The sequence below is a fragment of the Hylobates moloch genome, unplaced genomic scaffold (genome assembly GCF_009828535.3).
Source record: "Hylobates moloch isolate HMO894 unplaced genomic scaffold, HMol_V3 SCAFFOLD_6, whole genome shotgun sequence".
In the NCBI taxonomy this organism is placed as follows: domain Eukaryota; kingdom Metazoa; phylum Chordata; class Mammalia; order Primates; family Hylobatidae; genus Hylobates; species Hylobates moloch.
In genome coordinates, this window is record NW_026652281.1 from 93,725,017 (window position 1) to 93,752,926 (window position 27,910).

A 27,910-nucleotide genomic window follows, 5' to 3' on the forward strand; every position below is an offset into this window, starting at 1 on the left:
AAAACTTTCTTTGGGTAAAGGAAGGGTTCCACTGCGTAGTATTTGAGAAGGGCTGCATGGTGCATAAGGTTAAGAAATAAATGACTATATTTGCCTTTAAACACTTCAGCTGATTCCAAGCACCCAACTTCAGAGGCTCAGTGAGAAGAAAGCACACTAATTAAAGATACCACCACCTGCCAAATAACAGCATGTGCTGCAAGGAATGGGGCTAGGGAGAGTGTTTCACAAACGCAGAACACCAGGCCACAAGGTTAAAGTCATGCACTAAAAGTGTCAATCCCAAGAAGCAGGTGTCTGAGTGGCACGACTCAGAAGCGAGTACATAAAAACAGAACACTCCCACCAGGACACCACTCTAGCCCCACTTCTGCCAAAGGAAAGTTTTCATATCAAGGTGTAACACACATCTTTGCAGTTCAAGGTTTATCCCTCCCCTCTCCCCAAAGAGACAGGAAATACAAGTTAAGGTCCTCATAGCAATGGTTTGTCTCCCACTTGGGAAGGCTGGTTATTGTCAACATTTTTATTTAAGAAAACAGGATTTAACATGGCATTTTTCTTCCCTCTAAGGGCAGCAGCACATAAATCATACATCAGTCATCCAGTGATACAAAGAGGTGGCCAATTGTGTCTGAAGTAGTCACTTGTAAAGGATCACAACCCAGGCAGTGTTGCTTTTCTGCAAACAGAAGGAAACAGAAGGCTCCATGGTCCTTGAAGATTATCCAAGTTTTCCACTAGTTGTCAAGATTTCTGTCCCAACCTCTTAGTCACCATTTACAGCAAGAAGAGCCAGCAAGTGAAAAACTGTTAATTTATTGATTCAAAGTTGTTTTTTTTCTTTTTAAAAAACAATCCCCAATACATGCAGTTCAGGGTTAAGTATCACATTTGTAGCACATTGTTGAGTCTCAACACAAAAATATGCATCACCTGTATAATCCCATCACATCTTTTTCCAGCCTCTACAATACCTAGTTGGGGGTGTTTTCGTTTACACATCCACATAGCTCAGAAGCATGTTATTAGCGGTTGATCTGGCCCGATGCTTCTCCGCCACCTCCCCTGCCCTGGTCTCCACCTCGGGGTTATTTTTTTCTAAAGGCAGGATGTTACTCAGTCTTAATTTATTAAGATCACTGACAAACTTTGGCTTCTTGTGTGCTCATGTGGTCCCTGCTTTTGCTTTCGGAAGGGTTTATATTGAAACGACTGTGACTCTGATCAGTTATTATCCCCTCATTTATTTGTAGGAAATAAGTTTGCTTGTTCCTGTGGGTGCTCACACAGTAACACAGGTTCCTAAAGTAACCATTTAATCTGAACTGGCATTAAAGGAAACTGTTAACCGGGCTCTCTTAGATCTATTTCAGTTCATATAAAAAAACTTGTCCAATTGTTGCTTGTGTCTCAAAGTACTTCTGCTTCCATCCTTATCAACAGAGCACCTGGGAGAACCTAAGTCATTTCCCTGAGTAGGCACAGACCATGAGCCCCGCGGCACCCAGCTCTCTCCGGGACTTAGCACCTGACTCGAGAGCACCACCTTTCAGTCCACCGGGACCAATCCAGCGGGCAGCGCCCTCCCCAGGGTACATTCCAGAACATAAACTTGGTACCCTCTAATTTATCCCCTCAAGAAGTACATTTCCTCCTCAAGAGCTACCTTTAGATGGTTTTTCTTATTGGTCCCTTTTCTTTTAACAGCCCCTCCCCTAGCCACTTTCTTCAAGTCCCCAAGGATTACGAGTTTGTCCGTCTCCTCTAATCTATCAGTCTGAGAGCACCTTCCTCTCTGCAAGGGAACACATTTGCTTTAAACCTTATGAGTGCTGACATGTTACAGAATGTCTGGGAGGAGGCCTGGCTGAGTGACTGGTGTTTAAGTGCCTCAATGAATGACATCAGCACTTCTCTAGTTGGTGAGAAGGCCCAGGAAAGTTTGGTCTGCATCATACACTCAATAGCTTCTCCTACCCAGCCACCTACCCTGCCTACAGGGATAGGACGAAAGCAAGGCCAGCTGACAGCATCCAGGGGAGAGTGAACTGCCACCACACCAGAGGTGCAAATATGACTCAGCACTTCATGAGTTCTACTCTCACCATGGGATTTCTCAGCAGAAGCAAACCTTGCAGTCAGGCTCACTTGTAGCCAACAAATGATATAGCCATCTGGATTTGGCATAGGAACCTTTTGTTCTCACCATACCAGGTCTATGTTCTTGAACATAGGCAGTACCTGAGATGATAGTATACACTACCCTGTTCCCCACATTTTTTGCTTTTCTTTAGGAAATAATTAAGTCCTTATCATAGGCACTTTTAACCTGTTTAAGATAATGAAGCAAACAAATGAAAAGTACTGAGATGAGTTTAAGAAAGAATATGCTAACTGAAAAGAATACTGGGTGCATACATTTACCATGGTTTAGTCTAAATATTAGACACACAGACACACAGACACACACACACACACACACACACCCCTTTTGGAACTCTCCAAGACCATCTCCGAATCTAGGTAAATAGTCTTAAAATTTCAGGGGAGCTAGGTTTGGAAACAAAAATGGTTTTCGGAGACAAGAAAAGAGATGGTCTGAAACTGGACTCACTTCAGTTTGGAAAAGAATGGCCTAGGTGCCAAGACCAGACCCAGGAAGGGGTGAGCATTTCAAGCCCAGTTATGGTCTAAGTCTAAGGCATGAAGAGAGGTAAAAGTCTAGGTGTTGGAAAAGCAAGCTGTGTGCTTCAAAGGAAGAATGCCTGTGTCAAAGCTGCAGTTACAAAACCCCAGGACAAGGCAGGCAGGCGGTGTCTGCACCTACATCATCGTCAAAGAGACAGGCAGAGGTCAATCACCTGACTCTTCTCCTCCAGGTACTTTTATTACCTTTGGGGGACCCAAGGGAAAGGAATGGAGTTACCACTTCACCAAGACCCTCCAGTAGGCTCCTCTTGCCTGGTCCAGACAGGCAACTTAAAAAAAAAAAAAAAGGGAGGGCTGAGGAGTAGGGTGATAAAGGAGATTAGAGGGGGAGCAGGAAAGACACGCAGTGGCACATCTCCCTGATGATAACCAATGCTTCAGGATTGCCTGTAAGGGCACATTAGAAGGCTTTTGATAATCTCAAACACTGAGTTTTGCTGCCTGACATATCAATATAGGTTTAGCCAAGAGCTCACATCTTGCTTTTGATTTTCAGGTAGAACAAATGTTTACATTAGTATACAGAATGTGCAATGCAAGCAGGCAGCATTGGTATGAGAACCTTAACTGAATGCATTTCTTGGCTTTGGGATCTTATTTATTTTTTACTCTATAAACTCAACTCTATAATAAGAGAAGAGTTTCATTTGTATTTTAAGTTCCCACAGACCAAACGACAAAAATAGAATCTACATTTAGAGATAGGACCTGCTACCAATACCAATAAGATTTTATTGGAATATGGAATGTAAACAAATGTTTCAAACAAACATCTAACCTTATAAAAATGTATGGCATTATTAAATAGTTAATAAAGAAATCCTAAAGGGTGATGTGGTAGACACCTCTAGTTCTAGTCTAGGTGTGTGAAGTCCCCAGAGCTGTGGCATGGCCCTGCAGCTGGGGTGAGGGGACTGCCTACAAACCATGTTGCTGCTGAGTCCCCAAAATGAAATCAGCCCTATTTTTGTTTAAACAAACTCTAGCTTTCTCTGCTAACATGAAGGTTTGCACAATGGATCCAACACTTGCTCCGGGAGCACCATTTTCTTCCCCAAGCCCCTTGTATACTCCTCTCAGTTGCTTGAGTTTCAGATGACCCTGCCCACACAACTCTAGTACCTGCATGCAAGACAGACTTATCTTTGCCATCACATAAATGTATCACATATCAGAACTTACAAATGCATATTACCCTGATTACAGTGGGAAACTGTGTCTCATGGGGATAAAAGGAGGTGGGAGAGAGATATTTTTTTCGGTAAGTCTTTCCTGAAAAAATTCTAATGGGATGTTTTCCTCCCTCGCCTTGCCTGAAGACTGACTTTCCAGCTTTAGTTATGGTTGTGAACAAAAAGTTCTCTGTTTCAGAGAGGTGCATTAAAATAGGTGCACACATAGAGATGTGCTGGGAAATGGTGAAGTTCTCCTTACAAGGCTTCCAAAAAAAAAAGCAACAGAAAAATAGCAACAAGATTTTATGGTTAGGCAAATCAACAAAGGTTACAGTGAGCTCCAAGTTATGCACTTAGCATGGAACTTTTGATGATAACCATGGACCAGTTCATGGCATTGCAAAGTTTCCTGATCCCTCCTGACATCAAAGAGGACTCTTGTGAAAGTGACTGCAGTTTGCTCCCAAATGAATCCACTTGGAGGAAAACTGCGGGGATGAGGTACATTTCCTGGAGAGCTCATGTCATTAAAAAATACATAAAACATGGATTTGTAAAGAGCTTAAAAAAAAATACCGTCACTGTTTTAATATCTCCTTTTTGTAAATGAGGCTGGTGTGTCAGTATAGACTGCTGACATTTCGCTAAGACTTGAGCCTGAATTTCACCAAAGGAAACCCAGACCACAATGGAATAGATAGGAAGTCAGACATTCAGAGCTTGTTGACTGAATGGGTTAATTCAACAGTGGTGCCCTGTTAAACAAAGGTAAATGTACAACAACTCCGAGTCTCTATCTCCCATGCATTCCAAAGGCAGAGCTCCTTCAGATCCTGAACTAGGTGCGTCCCCATGCTGCCACAGTGACAGCTCCCTGGAGACTAGCACTGGGGAGTTTCTTTCTTGTTTGACAGACTTTTAGGTCTTTACTCTTCTTTGCATTTAGAAGGAATGATAAGAATTTCTTTTTATCACACTGTAGTTTTCCTTCAAGGTTTGTGTTTGGTTGGTTGGTTTTATTGGCAAGCATCAATGCCGCATTACCCGTCGCTCTCCAGTCTTCATCGTGTTGCCGTGAGACCACTGGAAAGCACAGCATTGTCTGCACAAGGCTGGGACTGCTCCTTCACCACAGGGTCTGCAAGAAAGCAGGAGGAAAGTCAGGCAATCAGGGTGGTGAGTGTCAAGAGAAGCCCATGGCAAACCCACCCTTTCAACTGAAAGAGAGACAGACTGATGGGCAAGCCAGGGTCAGGGGGGCAACAAGAGAGACGGAAATCACGGAATTCCAGCCATATGAAAACCAAACACTGAAAAATGATCAGGGAAATTGTTATTGCAGTCAACTCTTATACTTCCTCGGAGTACAGACTCAACTGCTAAGAGGCAATAAAAACCCTAATTTCCCACTGTTCAAATTTCTACATTCATTTTCTTTCAATATTAATATCATCTCTAACCCCTAATTTCTTCAAAGCATGTAGAATAATAAGCACTTCAAAGGAAAGGTGAGTAAAAAGAGCCATCAGAAGACCTATCCATTTTAAGCAACCGTAGTTTGAAATTTTTAAAATTGAAGTATGACATATATTCAGAAAAGCAGAAAGATCATTAATGACATGTCATAAACATCAGTATTCCTAATTTGATCTAACTCGGGTAAAAACAGCTTTCTGTGCCAGACACTGGGGCGGGGACATCTGAGTTCCCTGGGGCTGAGGTCTAGGAGGCTGAAGGCTTTTCCATTTGCAGTCTCCCTTATGCATATTGGCCACAGGCTCAAGACCACAGCGACATATTCTTCAGGCAAGAATTTAGTTCATCTCCAGAGGAAATCAAAGGAGAGGGAAAGACAGCATGTTTGTTAAGCCAGAGACAACGACTTTAAGGGTTGAACGTTTCCATCTTGATTCAGAAAGCGAACTGAGGTAAGTCTCTCAACCTCCCTGCTCCCCAGGAAGGAGACTGATAATAGCAGGAAGTTTATTTGAAACACACGTTATCAGTGGAAAGAACCATATACATGCAGAACAATAAGCAACCATGCAAAGTGAATGCGCACACACTTCTAAGTGAGATTTCAGTGAGGCCAAGTTCAGTCAAGATTTCAGTGAGGCCTCTCCACACCTACTTCCCTTTCCTTAAATTCCTTTCATCCATCCATCTGTTCACCTCCTTCTTTCAAAACATACAATAGTTATCTTACTACTTTTAACGAATTACTAGTTTTCTGAGGGGAGAAATAATCTTCAGTTAGGTTTCCACACATATATATGTATGTTTGAAAACAAATTTTAGAAACTTGTGATCTGTTAACTCAGGGTAACAGGGAGTAGTCAAACAGCCTGAACTCAAGGGAGATACATTCAGTGAATAAGCAAACACCTTTGGTGATCAAGAAACGGATCTGCAAAGTTGTCTCAATCATCTACAATAAATGAGGCCAAATTCTAGGAATAATCCAATCCAAACACCCTAGAATTCTCCTGACTGGTCTCAAAGAGTGGAAGATTTGTTCTCTTGAATGAATTACTCCCTGAACACAGTCCCTGGAGACTCACAGAAGTATGGGTGCTCCATGGCCTCTTTGGCAGTCAGTCTCTGTTGATGGTCGTATCGCAGAAGTTTGTCCAGAAGATCTAGGGCCTCAGGGCTGACAAGGTGTCTGTTTTCACTATGGATAAAGTTTTCCCAGCGTTTCCGTGAATGTCTGAGAAGAAAAATGAAGCATTGGTAATCAGAGACTAAATTCAACAAGAATCCTTATCTACTAGGGCTAAAGCCAACAAAATCTCAGAATAATGTACTGATTACAAGTTTGTTAAATCTAACTGGTGCCTGCCCTACTGCCCCATAGTTACCGCATAGCATCCTGAAACACAATGGTGCTCTGTGATTAGATAAACACAACTAGGTAAAACTTCTATATCTGATTTAGAATATGTGGAACCTTTCTAGATTATTTTTTATGCTGTAGACTTTTACTCAATTCTGGGTGGCATGCAGAAGAGTGGGTAATTTTTATTGGTCAGCAGATATATTTCCCAGGGCTAGCCTCAGAAACAGGGAGGTTCCATAAAATACTGTTTGAAAACTGTTAACAAAATGTTTACTTCTCAACATTATTGCACTGTACCTGAAAACTCAATGTGCTTTAAAATTTGCTATTGTATAGAAAATCCATTACAGAGAACAAGAAGAAACTGTAAGTCTCTCCACCTTGAAGAGGTATGAAGTAAATAAAATAAAATAAAATATAATAAAAAACAAAGTCTCTTATTCAAAGAATCATCGCTCTCCAAGTTTGGCCATTAAAAATAAGCTTATGCTGTACCAGAAAACTTTTTTCTGTAACATCATGATTTCTGTTTTATCTTTTCTATTAATAGGTTATCTCTCAGAGAAGTAAAATGATTAAAAGACATAAAGTCCAAATATCTCAGTAAGTTAAAAGAAAATATGCATAGGAAAAAAGACGGCTATTTCCATTTTACTATAATTAGAACAGGAAAAGAAAGTGATTTTGGCTAACCTTTCCACTTCTGAAACGGGGTAATGTAAAGCACTCTCTCTCTCTCTCTCTCTCTCTCTCTTACTTACTGTCCCAGGATATCGTTGAAGTGCGGATCTAGGTCTATGTGATACTTCTTCAGATACCCATACAGTTCTTCTGTACCCAGAACCTTGGCAATGCGAACAAGCTGAAACACAAAACAAACTGACCAAATCACTGAGCACAGAACACACTGTGAGCCCATGAAGACACTGTACCAAGGAATCAGAAGACTTCCACACCACTAAACCTCTAGGAACGAGATACAAACCCGAGTCCAGGGCAGGCAGACAGACCCAAGGACAAGAAGTTCACATGAATGCAAATTTCCAAACTGCCTTTAAAATAACACAACTTATGATAATAATCTTCTAGAGGTGGACCAGTATAGGACATCACAATCTAATGACTAAAACCTAGTTTTATTAGACAAGGAGGTGCCTGACTTCTTCACAGATTCACTTTGGAAGTTTGGCATAGATAGCATTATCTGCCTCTACTTCTGCAGACCTGGTAAACACAAAATTCTGTGCAATCTTTATCTTGAAGAAAAGCTCATATGCAGACACTGAGTGACATTTAGTGGCTCAAGGATAGTATTCCTATCTAAGGATGCTATTTTCTTGGCATTCACCCCCAAATAAATAAGAACCAGATAGTGTTTGCTCACCTGGTCATAGTTGTCCTGTCCATGGAAGAACGGTTCCCTTCGAAAGATCATGCTTGCTAACATACAGCCCAAACTCCACATGTCCAAGCTATAATCATACATCTGAGGCAATAAGGATAACCCATTAGCCAAAGGTATTAGAAATCCATTTTTCTGATATAAATTTCTTTTTTAGATGAGACTGGGCGTGTTGAGGGTGGTATGGCCATAGATAATTTATTTAAAAAAATTTTTTTTTAACTTCTTGGCTCCTAGAAATGATCTGAATTTCTAGTCTTCATTTAACCTTTGCAGATATTCTAGATTTAAAAACTTCTCTGTCCCCCCAAAAAACTAGCTGAGAAAAAACTAAAATCAGCATTTTAGGGTGAAATAATGGCTGGGTTTTGAGTGTTATCCAAACTGACTAGATAAACAGCAAACCAGAAAAAGCCGTAAGCAAGTATAAATAACCCAGAGCAGCTCTGCTAACAAGTTTACCTGATAGTCCACAAGGAGCTCTGGTCCCTTGAAGTACCTTGAGGCTACACGAACATTGTACTCCTGAGCAGGATGATAGAATTCTGCCAGACCCCAATCTATCAGTCGCAGCTACAAATAGGACAGAAAAACACATGTGAAAGGAGTGTTTCTAGACGCCTATGCCTTAGAACAAGGCCACATCACATTAGGTAACGATCATTTGGCCACACAAAAAATGTGAGCAGGTGCACTGGCTTAAAAATTACATTTTCAGCAACTGTGCAAGAGGTCATTTTTAGAGCAGAACACTTGAAATACTTTTTGAAAAAATTTTAAATTATCCTGGTTCATCTCTCTTCTCTAGGTCAACAGAGCTCAACCTTTTTTTCTGCCTACATTCAGAAACTGTAGGCAGTTACACTTGGTAACACATTCTCCCATCATTCATAGCTTTTCGTTATAAGCTCCAGGCATCAGTGAAAGGGCTGGGGACACACATCCCACTCCAGGACTGAAGCACTGCTCTAATGATTTATTCGTCTAATACTAGATGATCCATTTACTCACTGATTAGGGCCAACAGAGTTGGATATCAAAAATAGGAGGGACCCAAGTGTTCTTTTAAGGCCAGGCAGATTGGTCTGCAGGTCATCAAGAAATGAAGCAGAAACCATCAGCTGTAATTTCTTTCTGAGGCCCTCCAGAAAACTATGACCAAAATAAACAAGTGACTATAGTTAGTTACTGTAGTTAAACTGTCTACTTTCCTTGTGTACTACGCTATACAAAGTAGAAATCAACAATGGAGATGAGAGAAATCACAGTTAACGAAAAGTTTGCCAAAAAACCCACCATGGGTCTACAGAAACCATCATGGCACTGGACAGCTTTTTGGTCTGCTCTAAGCTTTTTAATCAAGCTTGTTGCTGCCTGGCTGTAATGGTACCTTTTTCTGTTGGTGATCTATCATGACATTGTGAGGTTTCACATCCCTGTGCATGATTCCCTTGCTGTGGCAGTAATCCAGAGCCTATTAGGTAAGAAAGCACAGATAATAGTAAGCAACCCCTCTACCATCCCCCAAGACAAGCATAGTCTTATTGTTTGTGACACCTTGACTTGAATACAGTCCCCCAAGGGGCAGCTTGCTGGCTGTAATGAAGGAGAAAAAAAGCGTGCTTCAGAAGGCACCCCTTGCTCTCTCTGCACACTACAGCTGGTACAAAGGGGGTATGAAGGGAATGGCAAGGGCTATGAGGAAGATTTCTTTCTTCTTTTTTTTTTTTTTTTCTGAGATGGAGTCTCGCTCTGTCGCCCAGGCTGGAGTGCAGTGGCACAATCTCGGCTCACTGCAAGCTCCGCCTCCCAGGTTCACGCCATTCTCCTGCCTCAGCCTCCCAAGTAGCTGGGACTACAAGCGCCTGCCACCACGCCCGGCTAATTTTTTGTATTTTTAGTAGAGACAGGGTTTCACCGTGTTAGCCAGGATGGTTTCGATCTCCTGACCTCATGAGCCACCCGCCTCGGCCTCCCAAAGTGCTGGGATTACAGGTGTGAGCCACTGCGCCCAGATGAGGAAGATTTCTTTAAAAAGGGGGGGGATGAAGGCAGGCACAGTGACTCATGCCTGTAATCCCAGCACTTTGGGAGGCCGAGGCAGGTGGATCACTTGAGGTCAGGACTTCAAGACTAACCTGGGCAACGCGGCTATACTAAAAATACAAAAGTTAGCCAGGCGTAGTGGTGCGCGCCTGTAATCCCAGCTACTCGACTGGGCTGAGGCAGGAGAACTGCTTGAACCTGGGAGATGGAGGCTGCAGTGAGCTGAGATGGTGCCACTGCACTCCAGCCTGGGCAAAAAAGGCGGGCAGTGGGGAGGGGTGTGGTGTGTGTGTGGGATGATAAACCAGACTTTGGAACCTCACTGGAGTCACCTCTCATAATGGTTCAAAGGACAGACCAGCATCTATGTGGACATGAAGAATGACATTCAAATACATCTTTCAGTATGGCTTATTTTGTACACAAGGGTCCCACGTGGGTTTTCTATATGACCAAGCGTTAGTATTTTCCTTAATATAATCACTGAGCCAGCTAGCCTTTAAGAATTAACATTACGAGGCCAGGCATGGTGCTCATGCCTGTAATCCCAGAACTTTCAGAAGCAGGCAGATCACTTCAGGTCAGGAGTTCAAGACCAGCCTGGCCAACATGGCAAAACTCCATCTCTACTAAAAATACAAAAAATTAGCCAGGCGAGGTGGTGGGCACCTCTAGTCCCAGCTACTCATGGGGCTAAGGCACGAGAATTGCTTGAACCTGAGAGGCGGAGGCTGCAGTGAGCTGAGATGGTGCCATTGCACTTCAGCCTGGGCAACAAAGTGGGTCTCAAAAAAAAAAAAAAAGAATTATCATTACATTATTACTCCACGGGAAAAAATTGCTTTGTATAATAAGATCATTGATATGCAGATAAGATTTTACATATATAATGGTTTTTCATAAATTTAAAGAGCTGTGCAACCATTACCACAATCCAGTTTTAGAACATCTCCATCACTCCTAAAAGTTTTCTTGAGCTTGTCTGTAGTCAGTCCTCTCTCCTAACTTCTCCCAAACCCTCCGTGCCCTGCCCACAACCACTGACCTGCTATTTGCTGGTATAGATTTGCCTTTTCTGTACATTCATAAAATGAAATCATAGATGTATAGTGCTTTGTCTACCTTCTTTTACTCAGTATACTGTTTCTGAGATTCATCCAAGTTGTTTTTCCTTGCTGAGTAGTATTCCACTACTAGTTGATGGACATTTGGGTTGTTTCCACTCATGCTTTCATTTCCCTTGGGTAGATTCCTAGGGGTGGAAGTGCTGGGTTGTATGCTAAGTTTGTGTTTAAACTTTTAAGAAACTGCCTAATTATCTTCCAAAGTGGCTGCATCACTTTTACTCCCACCAGCAACCTGAGGGTTTAAGTTTCTCCACATTCTCATCAACACCTGTCATTGTTCAACTTTTTGATTATAGCTTTTCTGGTGGGTATAAAGTGGTATCTCCATGTGGTTTTGATTTTTATTTCCATAATGAGTGATGAAGTGGAACATCTTTTTACGTGTCTATTGGCCATTCTAAATCTTCTTTGGAGAAATGCTGATTCAACTCTTTCAATCATTTATTAGATTGTTAAGCTCCATTTTTTTAACGTAAAAATTTGCTTCTAAATCTCCCTTGCCTAACATAATAACTATCTTCATAAACTTCAAATTCAGGACCTTTGGCTAATCTTAGCAAGCACCTGAATCCTACACAAGGTCAATGAAATACTCCTCAAGTAGAATCCCTGTCCTCTACCTACCAGTAGAGCTCCAGTTTTAACAACCAAAAATGGTTCCAGATTTTGCCGAATGTCCCCTGGGGGACAAGCTTGACCTGGATGAGAAGCAATAAACTAGACTCTCGAGGACACTGGAATGGACTTCTTCATGCTGGAGGAGTACACAAGGCAGAGAATAAGCCCTAGGATTAGCATTCCAGGAAAAGCTCCCCCGATCTGTGCTTTTCCCTGAACCAAGAGTATACAATATAGAATGCTTGTTATGGCCAGGCGTGGTGGCTCATGCCTGTAATCCCAGCAGTTTGGGAGGCCAAGGAGGGCAGATCACAAGGTCAGGAGTTTTGAGACCAGCCTGACCAACAGGGTGAAACCCCGTTTCTACTAAAAATACAAAAATTAGCCAGGTGTGGTGGTGCACGCCTGTAATCCCAACTACTCAGGAGGCCGAGACAGGAGAATTGCTTGAACCTGGGAGGTAGAGGTTGCAGTGAGCCGAGATTGCACCACCACACTCCAGCCTGGGCGACAGAAGACTCCATCTCAAAAAAAAAAAAAAAAAAAAAAAAGAAAGAATGACTGTTACTTGAAGATCAAGAACAGGCACTACTAAACTATGGGGATACATATAAGGATATAATCTTCAGAGGAGACACTGAACAGAAGAACACAAGACAGCCCTGCAGGATGTTCACAATATCCTCTACCAGCCCTGTCCAATAGGACTTTCTGCAACGATGGAAATATTCTATTCCTGCACTCTATGATATGGTAGCCACTAGCCACATGAGGCCACCGAGCACCTGAAATGTGCCTAGTGTGACTAGGGAACTAAATTTTATTTTATTATTTTTTTGGGACAGGGCCTTGTTCTGTCGCCCAGGCTAGAGTGCAGTGGCATGATCTCAGCTCACTGCAACCTCTGCCTTACAGGCTCAAGTGGATCCTCCCACCTCCACCTCCTGAGTAGCTGGAACCACAGGCATGCACCACTACACCTGGCGCATGCATATATATATATACACACACACATATATATATTTTTTTGGTAGCTACGGGGCTTTGCCATGTTGCCCAGGCTGGTCTTGAACTCCTGAGCTCAAGCAATCCACCTGCCTTGGCCTCCCGAAGCGTTGGGATTTACAGGCATGAGCCACCGAGTCTGGCCAGCAACTAAATTTTGAATTTTACTTAATTTAAATAGCTACCTATGGGCAGTGGTTACTAACTATACTGGATATCATCGTTCTGTGTAAATCCGGTTGAGAGTTTCACATACACAAACATCCAAAAGACTGTACATTTAAGATTTATTTACTTAGCTTACATTCTACTTCAATTTTTTTCCTCTGTTTTACAATAACTGTAGCAAGATTCCAAAGTGCCTTTGTGGCAGTGCTTTAGGAAACCAGGGGTCGTGAGGGCAGACCTCCTTGAATCTGAATCAGGAGATCAGGTTAAGTCACTGAGTCATCACACTGCAGCCCTCAGCCTCAGTTGCTTCTACATTTTCAAAGGAGTTAAATATTTACTCTTCCCCGCTCCTATTTTTTCTTTTCAAAGAGAAAATTTACCAAGTGTTGATTCTGCTATATTGCCTACTTTGTCCAAAGGAATAAACTAATTAAGACCACAATACCTGGCATGTGAAAAATACTCAATGAAAGCAAAGGCTGAACAAATACAGTAAGGTAATTAATTCTTTTGCCAAGTTTCCTAGTTGGACTCCTTATGGAGTTACTGACATGCTTTGAAATTCTTTGGGGAATTATTTCAGTTTTAAAATCTGGCACAGTTTCTGACCATTAAGCATGAAAGACGTTTTTCAAGTTTCATCTGGGATTCTACGTCTCATTAGCAAAAATAAGTATATGCCCTTACTGCCTAGCTGCTACCTCCAGAAAGCAGAAAGGACATCAGACATTGAGTGACACTCACATGTCCACCTGGGAAGACCTGCATTTGTTGGATGTCTTTATGGGACCTAAGGGCAGGCAAGCTTATACAACTTTAGTTGTGTTATTTGGTTAAATAACACAAAATCTCAATACCATCTTACTTAAAAATAATCAACTGTGAGATTTGAATTGTAGCTCTCATAGGGTGAGAGTGCATGGGATTACTCGGGAAGCACCTCCAGAAAAGCAGCTAGCCTGACAGTTCACAGGATCATGGCACTGCAAATTTTATCCACACCAATGCTTCAATTTTAGTCTGGAGAAGACATGGAGAAACGTGGGATAAATCAAGCTCGACCTTTTTCGTCTGATCTTACTGACAAAAAGGAAGACCCATTAGTCGTAAGAGTGAACCTTAAATCCACCACCTCAGCTTTCTCTAAGAAAAAGTGGTTCGTACAAATTCTTATAAAAACACATTCGTTTCAGAGAACTGTTCTTAAGATCTACAACTACCCTAAAACTTTTCACAAGACTGCATATTAATATATGCATTTTTGGAGGGAGTTCATAGTTTTCATTAGGTTCTTAGTGATCCAGGACACAAAAAATCTAGGACCCATGGGTGTACTCCATTTTACAAACTGAGCATTCCTTTATGTGTTTATCTAGACAAACAAAATGATCATTCCTCCACCAATCAGTAATTCTTCAAATTTCATTGTGCTTGGGATTAGTAAGTCTCTTAGACATTCTATCCATCACTTCTCCCTGCATTAACGAGCCAGGGCTACAGGGGTAGGGTAGGAAGACTCCTGCAAGAAGGGGATGACGACACATGGCAAGGAAAGATGGCTGCAAATGCCTGCCACCCCGTAGGCATATCTCTCTACAATATGACTTCAATGCTTTTCCCATCAAGAGTGGAGTCAGTTTTTCCACCCTTTGAAGCTAGGTTTGGCCATGTGATTTGCTTTGGCCAATAGGGTTATTAGCAAATATGACACAGGTAGAGGGTTGAAAAGTGCCTATACATTGAGGTTTCCCTCTCTCTGCCGCTAGGAACCCCAGGAAGACCACCATGGGGAGCGGCATGAACTTCACGGGCTGGAGGATGAGACCTGTGGTCCTAAATTGTGAATGAGGCCATCCTGGACCATCCTGCCCCAGTCAAGTCAACTGAGTCCTAAAGAATCACCTGGCTAACTCAATTATAAGAAACAATAATCATTTTTTAAAAGTCATTAAGTTTGGGGTGATTTGTTATATTCACAGTAGGTATTAATAAAGCAGCAAAGAGAAAACATATGGCCCAACAAGAGCTATGGGAGGTTCTAAGGTATAATGTCCCTGTACCCCTTGACTTGGCCACTTTTTTCCCAGTTCCACTGGAAAGTTTCTATGTGAAGATTCCTTGATGGAGGCCTCAATATAAGTTTAAAAACTTCATTAAATCGTCTGCGCATCAAGAAACATTCTGCTTGAGTTCTCTTTGTTCTCTCAAAAACTTATCTTTTAATTAACAGGCCTGAAAAAAATTAACGGTTTATGAATACCACTTACTTTAAGTAGTTCATACATATAAAACCGGATATCAAAGTCTGTCAGGATCTGGTAGAGTTGCTGAAACAGATTCCAGAAAACAGAAAGTTAATTTAGTCTCACTGCATCTTGTCATCCTCAGTGCAGGCCATTCTCTAAGCTTATTTGATACTTAAGTGACTAAGGAATCCCATGACTTTTTTACTACCTGATCTGAAATAAATGGGAAGACTAAAGATGAAGGTTTTATATTTTAATCATCAGAAGAAGAAAAAAAAAGGAAGGAATTCCAAGGGAGAAAAACATTTAAGCCAACTCAGATCTTTCCTATTTAATGCTCTGTGATTTTGCCAATTACAATTATTAACCACAATTACACCACTGTGAAGTCTAAATTGTCTGTCTTCACATTCTTACTGAACATCAAGAAAACTAACCCCACTGTAACACCACAGTATACTCTAGAGAAGTGGGTTCTGAGTGGATGGCAGAGTTCTGAAGAACTTCATGGGCTACTGTGGTAAAACAGTGGTGAGACACGCTGTTCCCCCCAAAAAAAGGAAAAAGGAGGTGCTATGGCATTTGCAGATGGCAAGAGCTTACAAAAAAAATCTATACCCTCTGCTCCCCGGAAACCAATTCCAGGCTGGAAAAAAAGTACATTTCACAGGCAACAACTGATGTCTTAGGAGCGAAAAACGACAGGGGTATCAAAAATGATCACTGGCCAAACTGATAGGCGAATGGAAGTTTTCATTATTGATAATCCAAAGACCCACTGAGAGTTTTTAAAAAATTTCTAGGAGTCAGAATACATTAATGCTACATACAAGCTTCATTAAAAGCATCATAAACCCTTGCCAGGAACTTTCATTATCTTTGATATCCAATCAAATCCACGTAAATCTGTTTTCCCATCCAAGCCACGCTTTCTATAAAATTAAGAAACACACCTTTATTAAACTTCTCTTGTTCTTCTATTGGAAGAGAGACTCAAGCAATGTAGGGAATCTCTCCAGGGAACACAGAACAGTGTATACAATGTGTCTGTGTAATGGGGGGAAAATAAAACTATACATCCATATTTTCTGTATCTGCAAAAATGATATAGAAGAAAGTAATAAAAACTGGTTTCACGTATAGATGTGTAAAGGAATAGGCAGTTGGAATACAGGGGAATAAAAGAGACTTTTCACTATCTACCATTTTATATTTTTGATCCACATATAATGTTAAAAAAATTTTAATAAAAACATCAAATTTGCCGAGAACCAAATTTAACATTTTCTAAGAATACCAGGTCTTTGCTTTCTCAAGTTTCCCCCTTTAGGTAAGAGTAATTCCCTCTTCCAGCTTAAGAAAAATATTTGATCTCATCAACCTCAGGGCAGCGCAGGGAATGAAATGCACAGGCCAGTACATGGTGTTGTGGGGTTGGGTGGCTGGCCCTGGCTGCAGCCGACCCCCATTCAGGCAGAACATCACCAACAAGCCACCACTTCTGCTCAGGAGAGCTTCAGCTACATAACACACACCCAAGCTTTTTGTTCTTCTCCCAGCTCTGCTGCAAGAAGGCTTCTTAGCCAGGACTTGGCTGCACACTGACAGCTTGAATGTAAAGACAGAGGCTTAAGATGCCATCTCTTGGGTGTCAAAGCAGCTCCTCCGTGAGTTAAGGAAATCACTCACAGAGACTATGCTAAATTGAACTTCAAGTCAATAAATACGCTATGTAAGAGAAAAGATCTAATTTTCTAACCCTTAGAGGGCTGGAATATTTTATTTCCAGAAAACTAACATGGGCTATCTTATTAGGACTTTTATCTGTAGAAGGCTTTCCTTATCATGTGGTACCTACACCATGCATCTGTATAAATGGTATAAGCCATAAAAATAAATGTCTCTGGACTGCTAACACAGTATTTCTAGCTACAAAAACCATTAACAATTTAATTCAAAAGACACCAGTTGTACACTAGTGTATAGGACTAAGATATTACAAAGTTCCAAGTGACTGGCTGCCATTCACCCTCACTTCTCAGGATCTCTGGGTAGGAGGAGACCAAACTACATCTGTAATATTTAACCGCCTGTGCCTAAAATTCAAGACGATGCAGGGTCCACAGTCTGGCTTCCTCCGACTTTTGTAGCTCTGTTCTTCACTGCACCCCCAGGCGTCCCCAACTCTCACAAAACAAGCCCGTGTTTGCTGCCTCCACTCTTCCCTCTCTAGCCCCACTCCACCTTAGCCTGTAAAGCCAAAACCAACCTGTCTGCTTTCTATAGAGCTGACAATGATACCTCCCTCCTCTATCTCCATGCCACTGACTCTCCAACGTGTATGTGCACAGGACACCATTAAGAACACAGCGTCCCCAGAGTTAACATTCCTCACACAGGGACTGGTGGTAACCTCAGGTTCTCAGGGTGACTCTTCATTCTGCTATGTGCTTTGTCCAGACCCCAAGAGACTCATGCCAACATTCCCTGCGCTTCGTGGCATACACATGACAGGGAGAAATGGGTACAGCGGCTGGTGGCAGAGTCATCAAATTTGGTGATAAAAGATCTCTGAACTGTCCCCACCACCCAAGTATGCCAAGGGCCCACTGAACAACTCACTCAGTACCACACCCATTTCCTACACTGAACTCCAACCACATATGAAGTCCTCACACAGCAGAAGAGCAAGTGCTTCATACACCAAACACCATGTATGGCAGCTCTGTCTTGCATACATGTTTTTACAGTGTTCACAGTCAATGGAACAAAACAGAAGCACTCTTCCAAGAAACAGAAGTACCAAGAGTCCATGACACATTAGAAAGAGAAACGTCACAAGAACCACACTTTCCCTCGCTTCTTCTTAGCCAGCTATGGGGAGAACATTATTAAACAATTCACTACAAAATGCTGGCAGGAAGTCAGCTTTGGTTACATTTTCAAAAAATAAATGACTTAAAAGGTGGAAATTTCCTGGGCCTTTTAATTAGCTCCAAAAAGTCTGAGGAGGAGAATGGCAGGAATTGTAATTTGGTCATCAGACTCAGGGCCTCCATGGTATAAAACCACAGACACCCACAAAGGCATGGCCACAGGTGGGCCTCACTGCTACGGTAGGCATACACACAGCCGTTCAGACTCCAAGTGTGATTCAGCTGCATCACCATGAGCCACAGATTCGAAGACCCCATTCCCAACCATGACCTTCAGGAAGATTTACACTTTATAAGAAAGCTTCCCAGGCAGCTCTGGTCACCTGCCAGATGTGGGAATCACCGACACACCAAACTGTCAAGCCACACAGTGTGTGCACATTCCCTGATATACACAGCTATATAGGCATAGATGCCTATAAATAAATCCCTGTCATGTGTAGAGAACAAAAAGTGGTGGGATATATAAAGTCCAAGCAAAAGAGGTATTTACTGTAGCAGTCGCCAGTTTAAGAATTGTTTATATGTAACCTCTAAGTTCCAGAATAAAACCTAGGTCAACGTTTTTAGAAATTTAAGGAAGTAGAATAAATCTTTAATCAAGCAGATCAAAGTTATTACAAATCCCCTGAAAATGTCACTTATTTTCCTACAAGGAAATGATAAAATAATGTTAATGACCTATAACACACATGACGTAATATGAAAGTACAATTTGTTTCCCCAATTAAGGAAACTAATTTAGTCTGTAAACTCAACCTCTAACAGAATTAACAAGGCCTCACATTATTTACTAAGTGGTGATTTACCTCTATGTGAGTGATTTAGAAATTCTCCAAATATCAATATGATTCTACCAGCTTCTTAGGATGGAGCCCATTTGGGGTGTCTTATCGAAATCTTTTTTTTTTTGTATTTCAAAATAGTACCTTAGCTTCTCTTCAGACGCTTTTTTTTTCCTTTCAATTGAAATGGAATCTCACTCTGTTGCCCAGGCTGGAGTGCAATGGCAAGATCTCTGCTCACTGCAACTTCCGCACCCCCCGGGGTTCAAGTGATTCTCCTACCTCCACCTCCTGAGTAGCTGGGACTACAGGCGTGCACTACCACGCCCGGCTAATTTTTTTGTATTTTTAGTAGAGACGGGGTTTCGTCATGTTGGCCAGGCTGGTCTCTAACTCCTGACCTCAGGTGATCTGCCTACTTCGGCCTCCCAAAGTGCTGGGATTACAGAGGCATGAGCCACCACACCCGACCTGAGACACTTTAAAGTATGGGAGGTTGCTACAATTATTCATTCCAACTCTTAGAGACTGACTTTTCTCATTCATTCATTTCAAAGTTTTGTCTTGTTCTAAAATATCTTTATTACAGTTTTGGCATATATGAAGCATAAAAACTGCTGATTTTAAGGAGAAACTGACCAAACCAATACCTCGATCATAAAGTGAAATACAAGGAAAAAAATTGGTAGGCCAATTCTGAACTAAATTAACACACTTGGTATAAAAAATGATCATGTACTAAAGTTACAAAGCAACCATCAACAAATTCCAAATAATTAACATTATATAGGTCATGTTCTCTGAACATAGTGCAATCAAATTTTTAAAAAATTCAACTGGATCCTGGATCATACATTCACAAACACACAGCTATAAAGAACATTACTGAAACAATGATTATAGAGAAACTTTTGAGTATGAACTTATCTTAGATGGCATTATTGTATAAATATTAAATTTCTTTGGTGTACTAAGAGTATTGCGGTTTGCATAGGAAAACAGCCTAGTTTCAGTGCTAGCATATTTACAAGTGAGGTATCATAATGATGTCTGAAACTTAATTTAAAATGACTCAGCAAAAAGATAAAACAGAAAGGAGAGGCTGGGCATGGTGGCTCACGCCTGTAATCCCATCACTTTGGGAGGCCAAGGTGGGCAGATCACCTGAGGTAAGGGGTTCAAGACCAGCCTGGTCAACATGGTGGAACCCTGTCTCTACTAAAAATACAAAAAATTAGCTGGGTGTGGTGGTGCACACCTGTAGTCCCATCTACTCAGGAGGCTGAGGCAGGAGAATCGCTTGAACCCAGGAGGCAGAGGTTACAGTGAGCCAAGATCAGGTCACTGCACTCCAGCCTGGGTGAGAGATTGAGACTCTGTCTCAAAAAAAAAGAAAGAAAAGAGAGGGTTAGGGGACAGACAGAGAAGTAACTGCAAACGTGGCAAAACAACTGGTAAATCTAGGTGAAGGATATATACTGATTGTGCTACTCTTTCCAATTTTCCAAGTGAAAAGTCTTCGGAGAAAAACGCAAATTCACAATGTTGCAGTTTGCACTTCTAGTTTGAAAACTATCCAGAAGTGAGTTCCATAACCATGGGATACAGGTAAAATGATGCTTAGGGTTGTACAAACTTAAGTACATGTATTGTCAAGAAAAACAAAATCAAGGCCAGGCGCGGTGGCCCATACCTGTAATCCCAGCACTTTGGGAGGCCAAGGTGGGTGGATCATGAGGTCAGCAGTTCAAGACCAGCCTGACCAACATGGTGAAACCCCATCTGTACCAAAAAATACAAAAATTAGCCAGGCATGGTGGCACACACCTGTAATCCCAGCTACTCAGGAAGCTGAGGCAGGAGAATCACTTGAACCCGGGAGGTGGAGGGTGCAGTGAGCCAAGACTGCGCCACTGCACTCCAGCCTGGGCAACAGAGCGAGACTTTGTCTCCTTTGTCTCAAAAAAAAAAAAAAAAAAAAAAACAGAAAAACAGAATCCAATGAGTTTGATTCAACTCAAGAAATGAAGAAGAAAACCACTGAAGGCCCAACAAAGTTGAAGGAAGAAAGAAGAAAAATAGGAGCAGAAAGAGAAAAACAAACAAAAACAATAACTGAGCAATAAAAACAAAAAGCTGGTTCTTTTAAAGGATTAATGAGAGATCTCTAGCAAGACTGATTTAAAAAGAAAAAGAGTAAAGGCAAAAATACTACTTAAAAATGTGAAGGAAAGGATAACTACAGATACGCCAGAGTTTTTGTTTTTTTTGTGACCAGTCAACAGTATAGTTTCTAAGTCCTAACAGAATTCTTTATGTCAATCAAATTGAAGGTGAATAAAATATATATTATCCAAATAGACTCAAGAAGAGACAGAAAACCTGGATAAACTTTAACCTATGTTTTAAAAAGGAAAGTATAGTTCAAAGTCTTCCTCCCATCCTTGAAAGACATCTACCCATATAATACCTATCTTACATAAACTTTCAGAGAATAGGAAGAGGAAAAGCTACTCAATCTATCTTATATAGCATAACCTTGATAGCAAATTTAAAGAAGGACCCTATGACAAAATAAAATTATAGATCAAAATTTATAATCCATTGCACAAACATAAAATACTGAAAAGAATGGGCTGCGGGATGCATCACTGTTAATTCACCCTGGTATTAACAAGGGACAAACACTCTCTGGGTGATAACCTTAAAACCAGTTATTAACATACTTTACACTAAAATTAAAAAGATAAAACAAACTCTCCTAATAAGATGGACACAGGACAAAATAAAAAGACTAAAGGACACCATGACAATGAACTAAATGATCTTCTGTTTGTGGCCTGCCATACCATCTGGAAAAGAATATAATTTTCCTGCCATGATTTGCTCTTCAAAAATACACATCTGCCATCTGATATTTAATGATCTCTTGATTAAAATGTCATGGCTTAAACATTCAAAGGGGACCTCCAGTTACACAAGGCAGATGAAACACCTCTGCTCTACCTGAAACTCCTCTAAAATAACCGTAAAAGGAGCAGGGAGATTAAATCGTAAGAACTAAGAGGATAGGAGAAACAACATTGTGAAGCTAGAAAACACGTCTCTGCCAACAGCGAAAGGGGGGCCAGAAGCAAACAGCTTCCAACTGAACAACCTCAGAAAGGCTCAGGACAGGGGACCTCCGATGTTGGTCTAAGAAAGGAAACACAGTGCACTGGAAACGGGAAATGAGTTTAAGATACCACACTGAAAACTGGAGAATTAGGTGAAGTCTGCACAACACTCCCCATGGTTCTCCTCAACTTAAGGCTAAAATACCAGCAGCCAAGCCTGCATCCTTGAGACAGGGGCTGATGGTTCTTTAGAGCAATAAGCAGACATTCAAAAACCATGATATTTCAGAGACTGAATAACAAAATAACAACAACTCACACACAAAGAAAAATAGAGAAAAAGTATGAAGGGAAAAAATACAATATTCTTAGTGAGAAAATAGGAGGTATTACATAAAACATAAAAGAACAGGATACTATTTTAAAAAGTTCCGAGACCAAAATGGAGCTGTAAGATGTGAAGTCTAACATTTGAATGAGTTCTGGAAAGTGAGAACAAAGAAGAAAGGGGAGAAAAATCAAAGAACATTAAAATATTTTTCCAAAACACAGGGGAAAAAGCCCAGCAAGTATGCAGAACAAAAGATAAAAGGGACCCATGCGAAGGCACGTCATTGTGAAATTTCAGAAGACTGGAAATGAGAAAATCCTAAAAGCTTCCAGAGGAAAAAAACAAAAACAAAATCGTCACATAAGATGAAACTAGAATGGCTTCAGTGGTAATACTGGAACAATCTCTTCAAAATCAAGGAAATTATGAATTATAACCTAGAATTCCATACCCTGGCAAATTAATTGGCAGGACAAAATAAAAATGACTTCAGGTATGCAAGCTTCAAAAAAACATTAATTTCCCATAATCCCTTTAAAGAAAGCTACGAGAGAATGTATGAAACATCCCCTTTGAGGGTTAAGACCCCAGAGAGAATTTATCTAAGAAATCAGAATTCCCACTAACTGATCGTCAGCAGCTGTTAAATCAACAGAGCAGATGACACTTTAAGAAACAGAAAATGGGCTAGGCGCAGTGGCTCACGCCTGTAATCCCAGCACTTTGGGAGGCCGAGTTGGGTGGATCACGAGGTAAGGAAATCAAGACCACCCTGGCTAACTGGTAAAACCCCGTCTCTACTAAAAATACAAAAAAAAAAAAAAAATTAGCCGGGTGTGGTGGCACATGCCTGCAGTCCCAGCTACTCTGAACCTGGGAGGCGGAGGTTGCACTGAGCCGAGATTGCGCTACTGCACTCTAGCCTGGGCGACAGAGCGAGGCTCTGTCTCAAAACAACAACAACAACAACAAAAACACAAAATGCTGAGGTGAAATTTTACACATGTAGCTACTAGACAATTGGTAAAAACTCATTAACAAGGCACAGGCATTTAAAACTTGGGGAATTACACTATGAAGTTCCATTCAGATAAGCCTTTCAAGTTTTGCATTAGGAAAATATTTGGTTTCATTAAAGTCTATCTGGTTTTCTAAGACATGCACACACATTCCCACTCACATATATCAGGATAAATCTGGGTGATTCATAGGATCAGCTACACATACCAGCATAGTACCCTACCAGCTAAGTGCTGTTATGCTACTGAATGAAAAAATTTACACCCCGTTTTTTAGAGTTCACTGCTAATTTCACCTGTAAGGAGTCACATTAACAAGAAAATCTGTCACATGTGGGAAGTGCTATACTACACATAAAACTTCCTTATTGTTTTATAAGTCAAAATATCTTCTTTTGCTACTTTTCACTAATTAACCTTGTTTTAGTCATTTTAGAGTGATTAAGAAAAATTAGGCCGGGCATGACAGTGGCTCACACCTATAATCCCAGCCCTTTGGGAGGCTGAGGCGGGTGGATCACCTGAGGTCACGAGTTCAAGACTAGCCTGGCCAACATGGTGAAACCCCGTCTCTACTAAAAAAAAAAAAAAAAAAAAAATTAGCTGGGGGTGGTAGTGCATGCCTGTAATTTCAGCTACTCGGGAGGCTGAGGCAGGAGAATCACTTGAACCTGGGAGACAGAGGTTGCAGTGAGCCAAGATCATGCCATTGCACTCCAGCCTGGGTGACAAGAGCGAAACTCCCTCTCAAAAAAAAAAAAAGTGTGAGAATAAGGTTCTCTTACTTTCACCCAGAACCATCCGTCCTGATACCAACATCTTTCAACTGCTGATTTAGTTTTGTCTCTAGCCCCTGTCACAACAAAATCACAAGTCTCTTATTTAGAGTTACAATCAACTACAAGTCCTCCAAATGCCCCTGAAAACCAACACTACTATTTTGTTTGTATATTGGTTTTTAAATTATGCGCTAAAAAAGGCTTTCTACCATGTCTAGTACGCCTAACCCCAAAAACCTTGATATTGAGGTTTTAATGTTTCGACAATAAAATTTGTGAAAAACAAGTTTAAAACCATGATTTTAAAAGAACACTTCAATGTCTAAAATAATTTACATTATAAGAACATGTAAAAAACCCGATAGGGCTCTTCTAAAGCACTGACTCTGGTTTTTCTGAATCATTTCTTTGTACGTCACATGCACAAACACACACTTGTTATTTGACAGCACTGAATCCAACGCATTGCTTCTTTTCACAAGGGCCTTGTATCGGTCTATCCCTTCCTCTCGGCAAAGTAAGATTTCGTACAAAAGTCAAAGTTAACATACAACTAAAGCTATGCTGTCTAAAACAGGAGTGTTACAGATGAGGCGTTAGCTTAGACCCAGCCGAGCAGCTACTCCTGGAGTAGGCAAGGCAAAGGGTGATGAGTAATTTCACCTAATGCAAGAACCCTAGCCACTTTCTGCATCCTGCACTCATGCTTTAAGGAACCCAATTTGTTATTTCCTCCTCTCACCAATGACAGCCCTGGCCCCTTGGGTTCTGGAGTACACAGTATTTACCACCAGCTCCCCCTCACCCCGTTAACCCCATGCCAGAAAGAAAAGCATACGCACCTTAAAATCTGTATTATTGATATATTCAAATACCAAAGCTGGTGTCTTTGACTGTAAAAGAGAATATTAATGCTTTTTAAGTACCCAAACAATAATCAATGTAATCTGCTTCTGCCAAAATGGCCCATCCCCAAATCCTACTTAGGTAACATAGGGATTCACTCATCAGGGACAGCCTATCAAGAAAAGTATTCTCTTGAAATTTTATGATGTCTGGAATTCGCTTCAAAATAACTGGGGATAGTGGGAGGTGGGAAGTGGTGGGAGTATAGATGAAACAAGGTTGGCCACAGCTGATTAACCGCTAAAGGTGGGTCATGTGTGAAGGAAGGTTCATTACATTTTTCATTTACTTTTGAAAATGGTCGAAACTTTCATAATAAAAAGTTTTAAGAGGAATGTATTCTTCAAATAACCTACCAATGGCCTTAACCAATCTTCAAAGGTTATGTGAGGATTTACACCCTGCAGTGTTCCAGTCTGCCATATACAAAAAAAGTGACACATTTTCATCTTAGTTTAGCAAGCCAGAATTGCACTTGACAGAATTATCATAGGTTGTGGGGATGTATCATAGGTCTTTTGGGGGTCCAAAAGGAAAATATAACCATCCGTGATATTACTAATAAGCTACACTATAATATTATTGCCTTGGCTAGAGACCATTAAAGACTGTCTCATCTTATCAAGCAGATCTGTTCCTAAAATCTCATATATAATCAAATATTTTTAAAGCACTATAATCTTTAATCCAATGAGTACAAAAATGTTCAATATTATCTTGTGTAAATCTAGATTTTCAAATAACAGGATTCCTTCATTGAAGTAAAATAACGCTAACTGGCAGTAATAAGCTTTCAAAATTGGGAGAAAGTAGGGACTTAAGGGGTTATAGAAAAAAAAATCATCTAGAAATCTTTTGCTCAAGAACCATGTGAAAGTTACCTAGGAAACAGGCCACAGGGCAGCATGCAGATCTCTGTGAGGACAACTCAGAGTCCAAACAGCAGCCCCAGTAGCAGCCATGATTAAAAATTCTTCACCAGCCCGAAGCTGTAAGGGTTTCATCAATATTACCACATCTCTCTACAGGCTGTGGAGTAAGCCTGACCTTCTAATAGACAAGGGGTCCCTGTTGATTTTTGTCAACTTCAATTTACTTGTCTTAGATACCATGTAAAACATACACATACTTTAACAAATTACAAAAATAATAAGATGTATCACTAAGTTCTGCTAACTTAAAAAAAGAAAAAGCAAAACAACGATGTTCCTGGTATACCACATACTGACTCACATTTTAAAAATTATTCTGAAATTCATATTTTTACATGGTGCTCATTTTTTCAATGGGTACTCATTTCTAATGCAGCCCATTTTCAAACATGAGGCAGTCTAGAACTAGTCATTATAAAATCAATTTGTGCTAAAAAGACAGGATATCTGAAAGGCCAATTAGTTACAATCTGGCATACAACCATCCCTTCCCTTCTCAGTCTTCTCAGGGTCCAGAAGGAAAAACTTTCCTTATGCTTCAACAATACTGTGTAATCTTGAGTGAATTTTTTAACCTCTGCAAACTATGGTTTTCTCATCTGTACAATGTAAACAATAAATGGTACCCACCTCAACGGACTGTTGTGAAGACTGTTGTGTGACATGGCACAGTTGGGCACTTGGAATGTGCCCAGCACATAGTAAGCACTCAATGCATGTTAGCTACTATATTATTATGAGGATGTCTTTAGCAGCCAGAAGCAAAAACCTATTTCTTTAATAAACAAAACTATCATGGGAGGAGAACAGGGAAATATCTGAGGTAGAGCAGGTGGAGAACAGCAATGGGACAAGAAGGGGTACAAAAGTGGGGACGTGAGGTGTCTCCAACCTTAGCTAATCAAAAACACCTAAGGTTAAGTTACTCCCTAGGGAGAGAAAACGAAATTAAACAGTACATTTAAAATGGCTAAAAACTAAGCATTGACAAAAATATTTTAGTCTATCTACATATGCGACGTAAGCCCTAATGGCACATGCTGATTTAAGAGAAAGAAGAAGGCTTCTTCAAAGGGTCAGTGGATCTGGGACCTGCTCAGGCCTTTATGCCAGGTGTCCACGTGGAGATATTCATTCTTTCCTTGTGTAAACCCAGATTTTCAAATGTCATGCTTACTTAAGTGTGGTAGAGTAACACAAATTGGCAGTAACGAACTTTAAAAACTGGAAAGAGGCTGGGGCTTAAAGGAGACATTCAGCAAACATTTGTGGGCTGAATCAAAATAGTGAAGTACAAACCCAGAAAAGGGATTTTTCTCTGTACACTTTTAGGTTCCATCGCAGTGGTAGTAGCTATTTTATCACTGGGCCACCATGATTTTTTTCTGGTTTTCAAACCAGTCAGTAGTTAAGACAAACACCACCATCCCCATTGTATCATTACGTGAGGTTCTGTGTGTTAAACAGCCCCCATATCCACACCCCCGTCTACTAGTATACTCCCCCAACCATTTGGCACCTACCACGGGGTCCTTTACAGTGTCAATCAGCTTAATGATATTTGTTCCACCACGAAGGTTCTCCAGAATCTTAACCTCTCGTTTTATCTTCTTTTTCTTCACTGGCTTAAATACACAAGAGTAATCAGAAGTGAGACTCCTTTTGAAGTTAATAAATAAAATTTAAAACAATGTTAGCCAATCAGATGGATAGTACGCTATCTTGTACACTCTGTTGTGTTAAAGAGTGTGCCTAAATTTGAAGA

At 40.8% G+C, this 27,910-nt stretch overlaps 1 protein-coding gene across 1 annotated transcript; it reads right to left on the reverse strand.

The window, feature by feature from the left end:
• Positions 1–126: 126 nt before the first annotated feature.
• Positions 127–27,702, reverse strand: CSNK2A2 (casein kinase 2 alpha 2). The gene is made up of 9 exons (XM_032157495.2): positions 27,669–27,702; positions 25,150–25,200; positions 15,363–15,422; positions 9,519–9,602; positions 8,591–8,701; positions 8,111–8,212; positions 7,488–7,588; positions 6,449–6,597; positions 127–5,025 (listed from the first exon to the last, which is right to left on the reverse strand). The coding sequence occupies exons 3-9, from the start codon at positions 15,378–15,380 to the stop codon at positions 4,949–4,951; spliced, it is 642 nt and encodes a 213-aa protein (XP_032013386.2). The 5' UTR covers positions 15,381–15,422; positions 25,150–25,200; positions 27,669–27,702; the 3' UTR covers positions 127–4,948.
• Positions 27,703–27,910: the final 208 nt, after the last annotated feature.

Bases quoted from the DNA above. Each gene is read 5' to 3' on its own strand.
- CSNK2A2 (XM_032157495.2), bottom strand. The intron at 7,589-8,110 runs GTGAGCAAACAC...TTTGTGTTTCAG, and splicing joins GACAGGACAACTATGACCAG to CTTGTTCGCATTGCCAAGGT. The intron at 6,598-7,487 runs GTAAGTAAGAGA...TTTTCTTCTCAG, and splicing joins TTCAACGATATCCTGGGACA to ACATTCACGGAAACGCTGGG.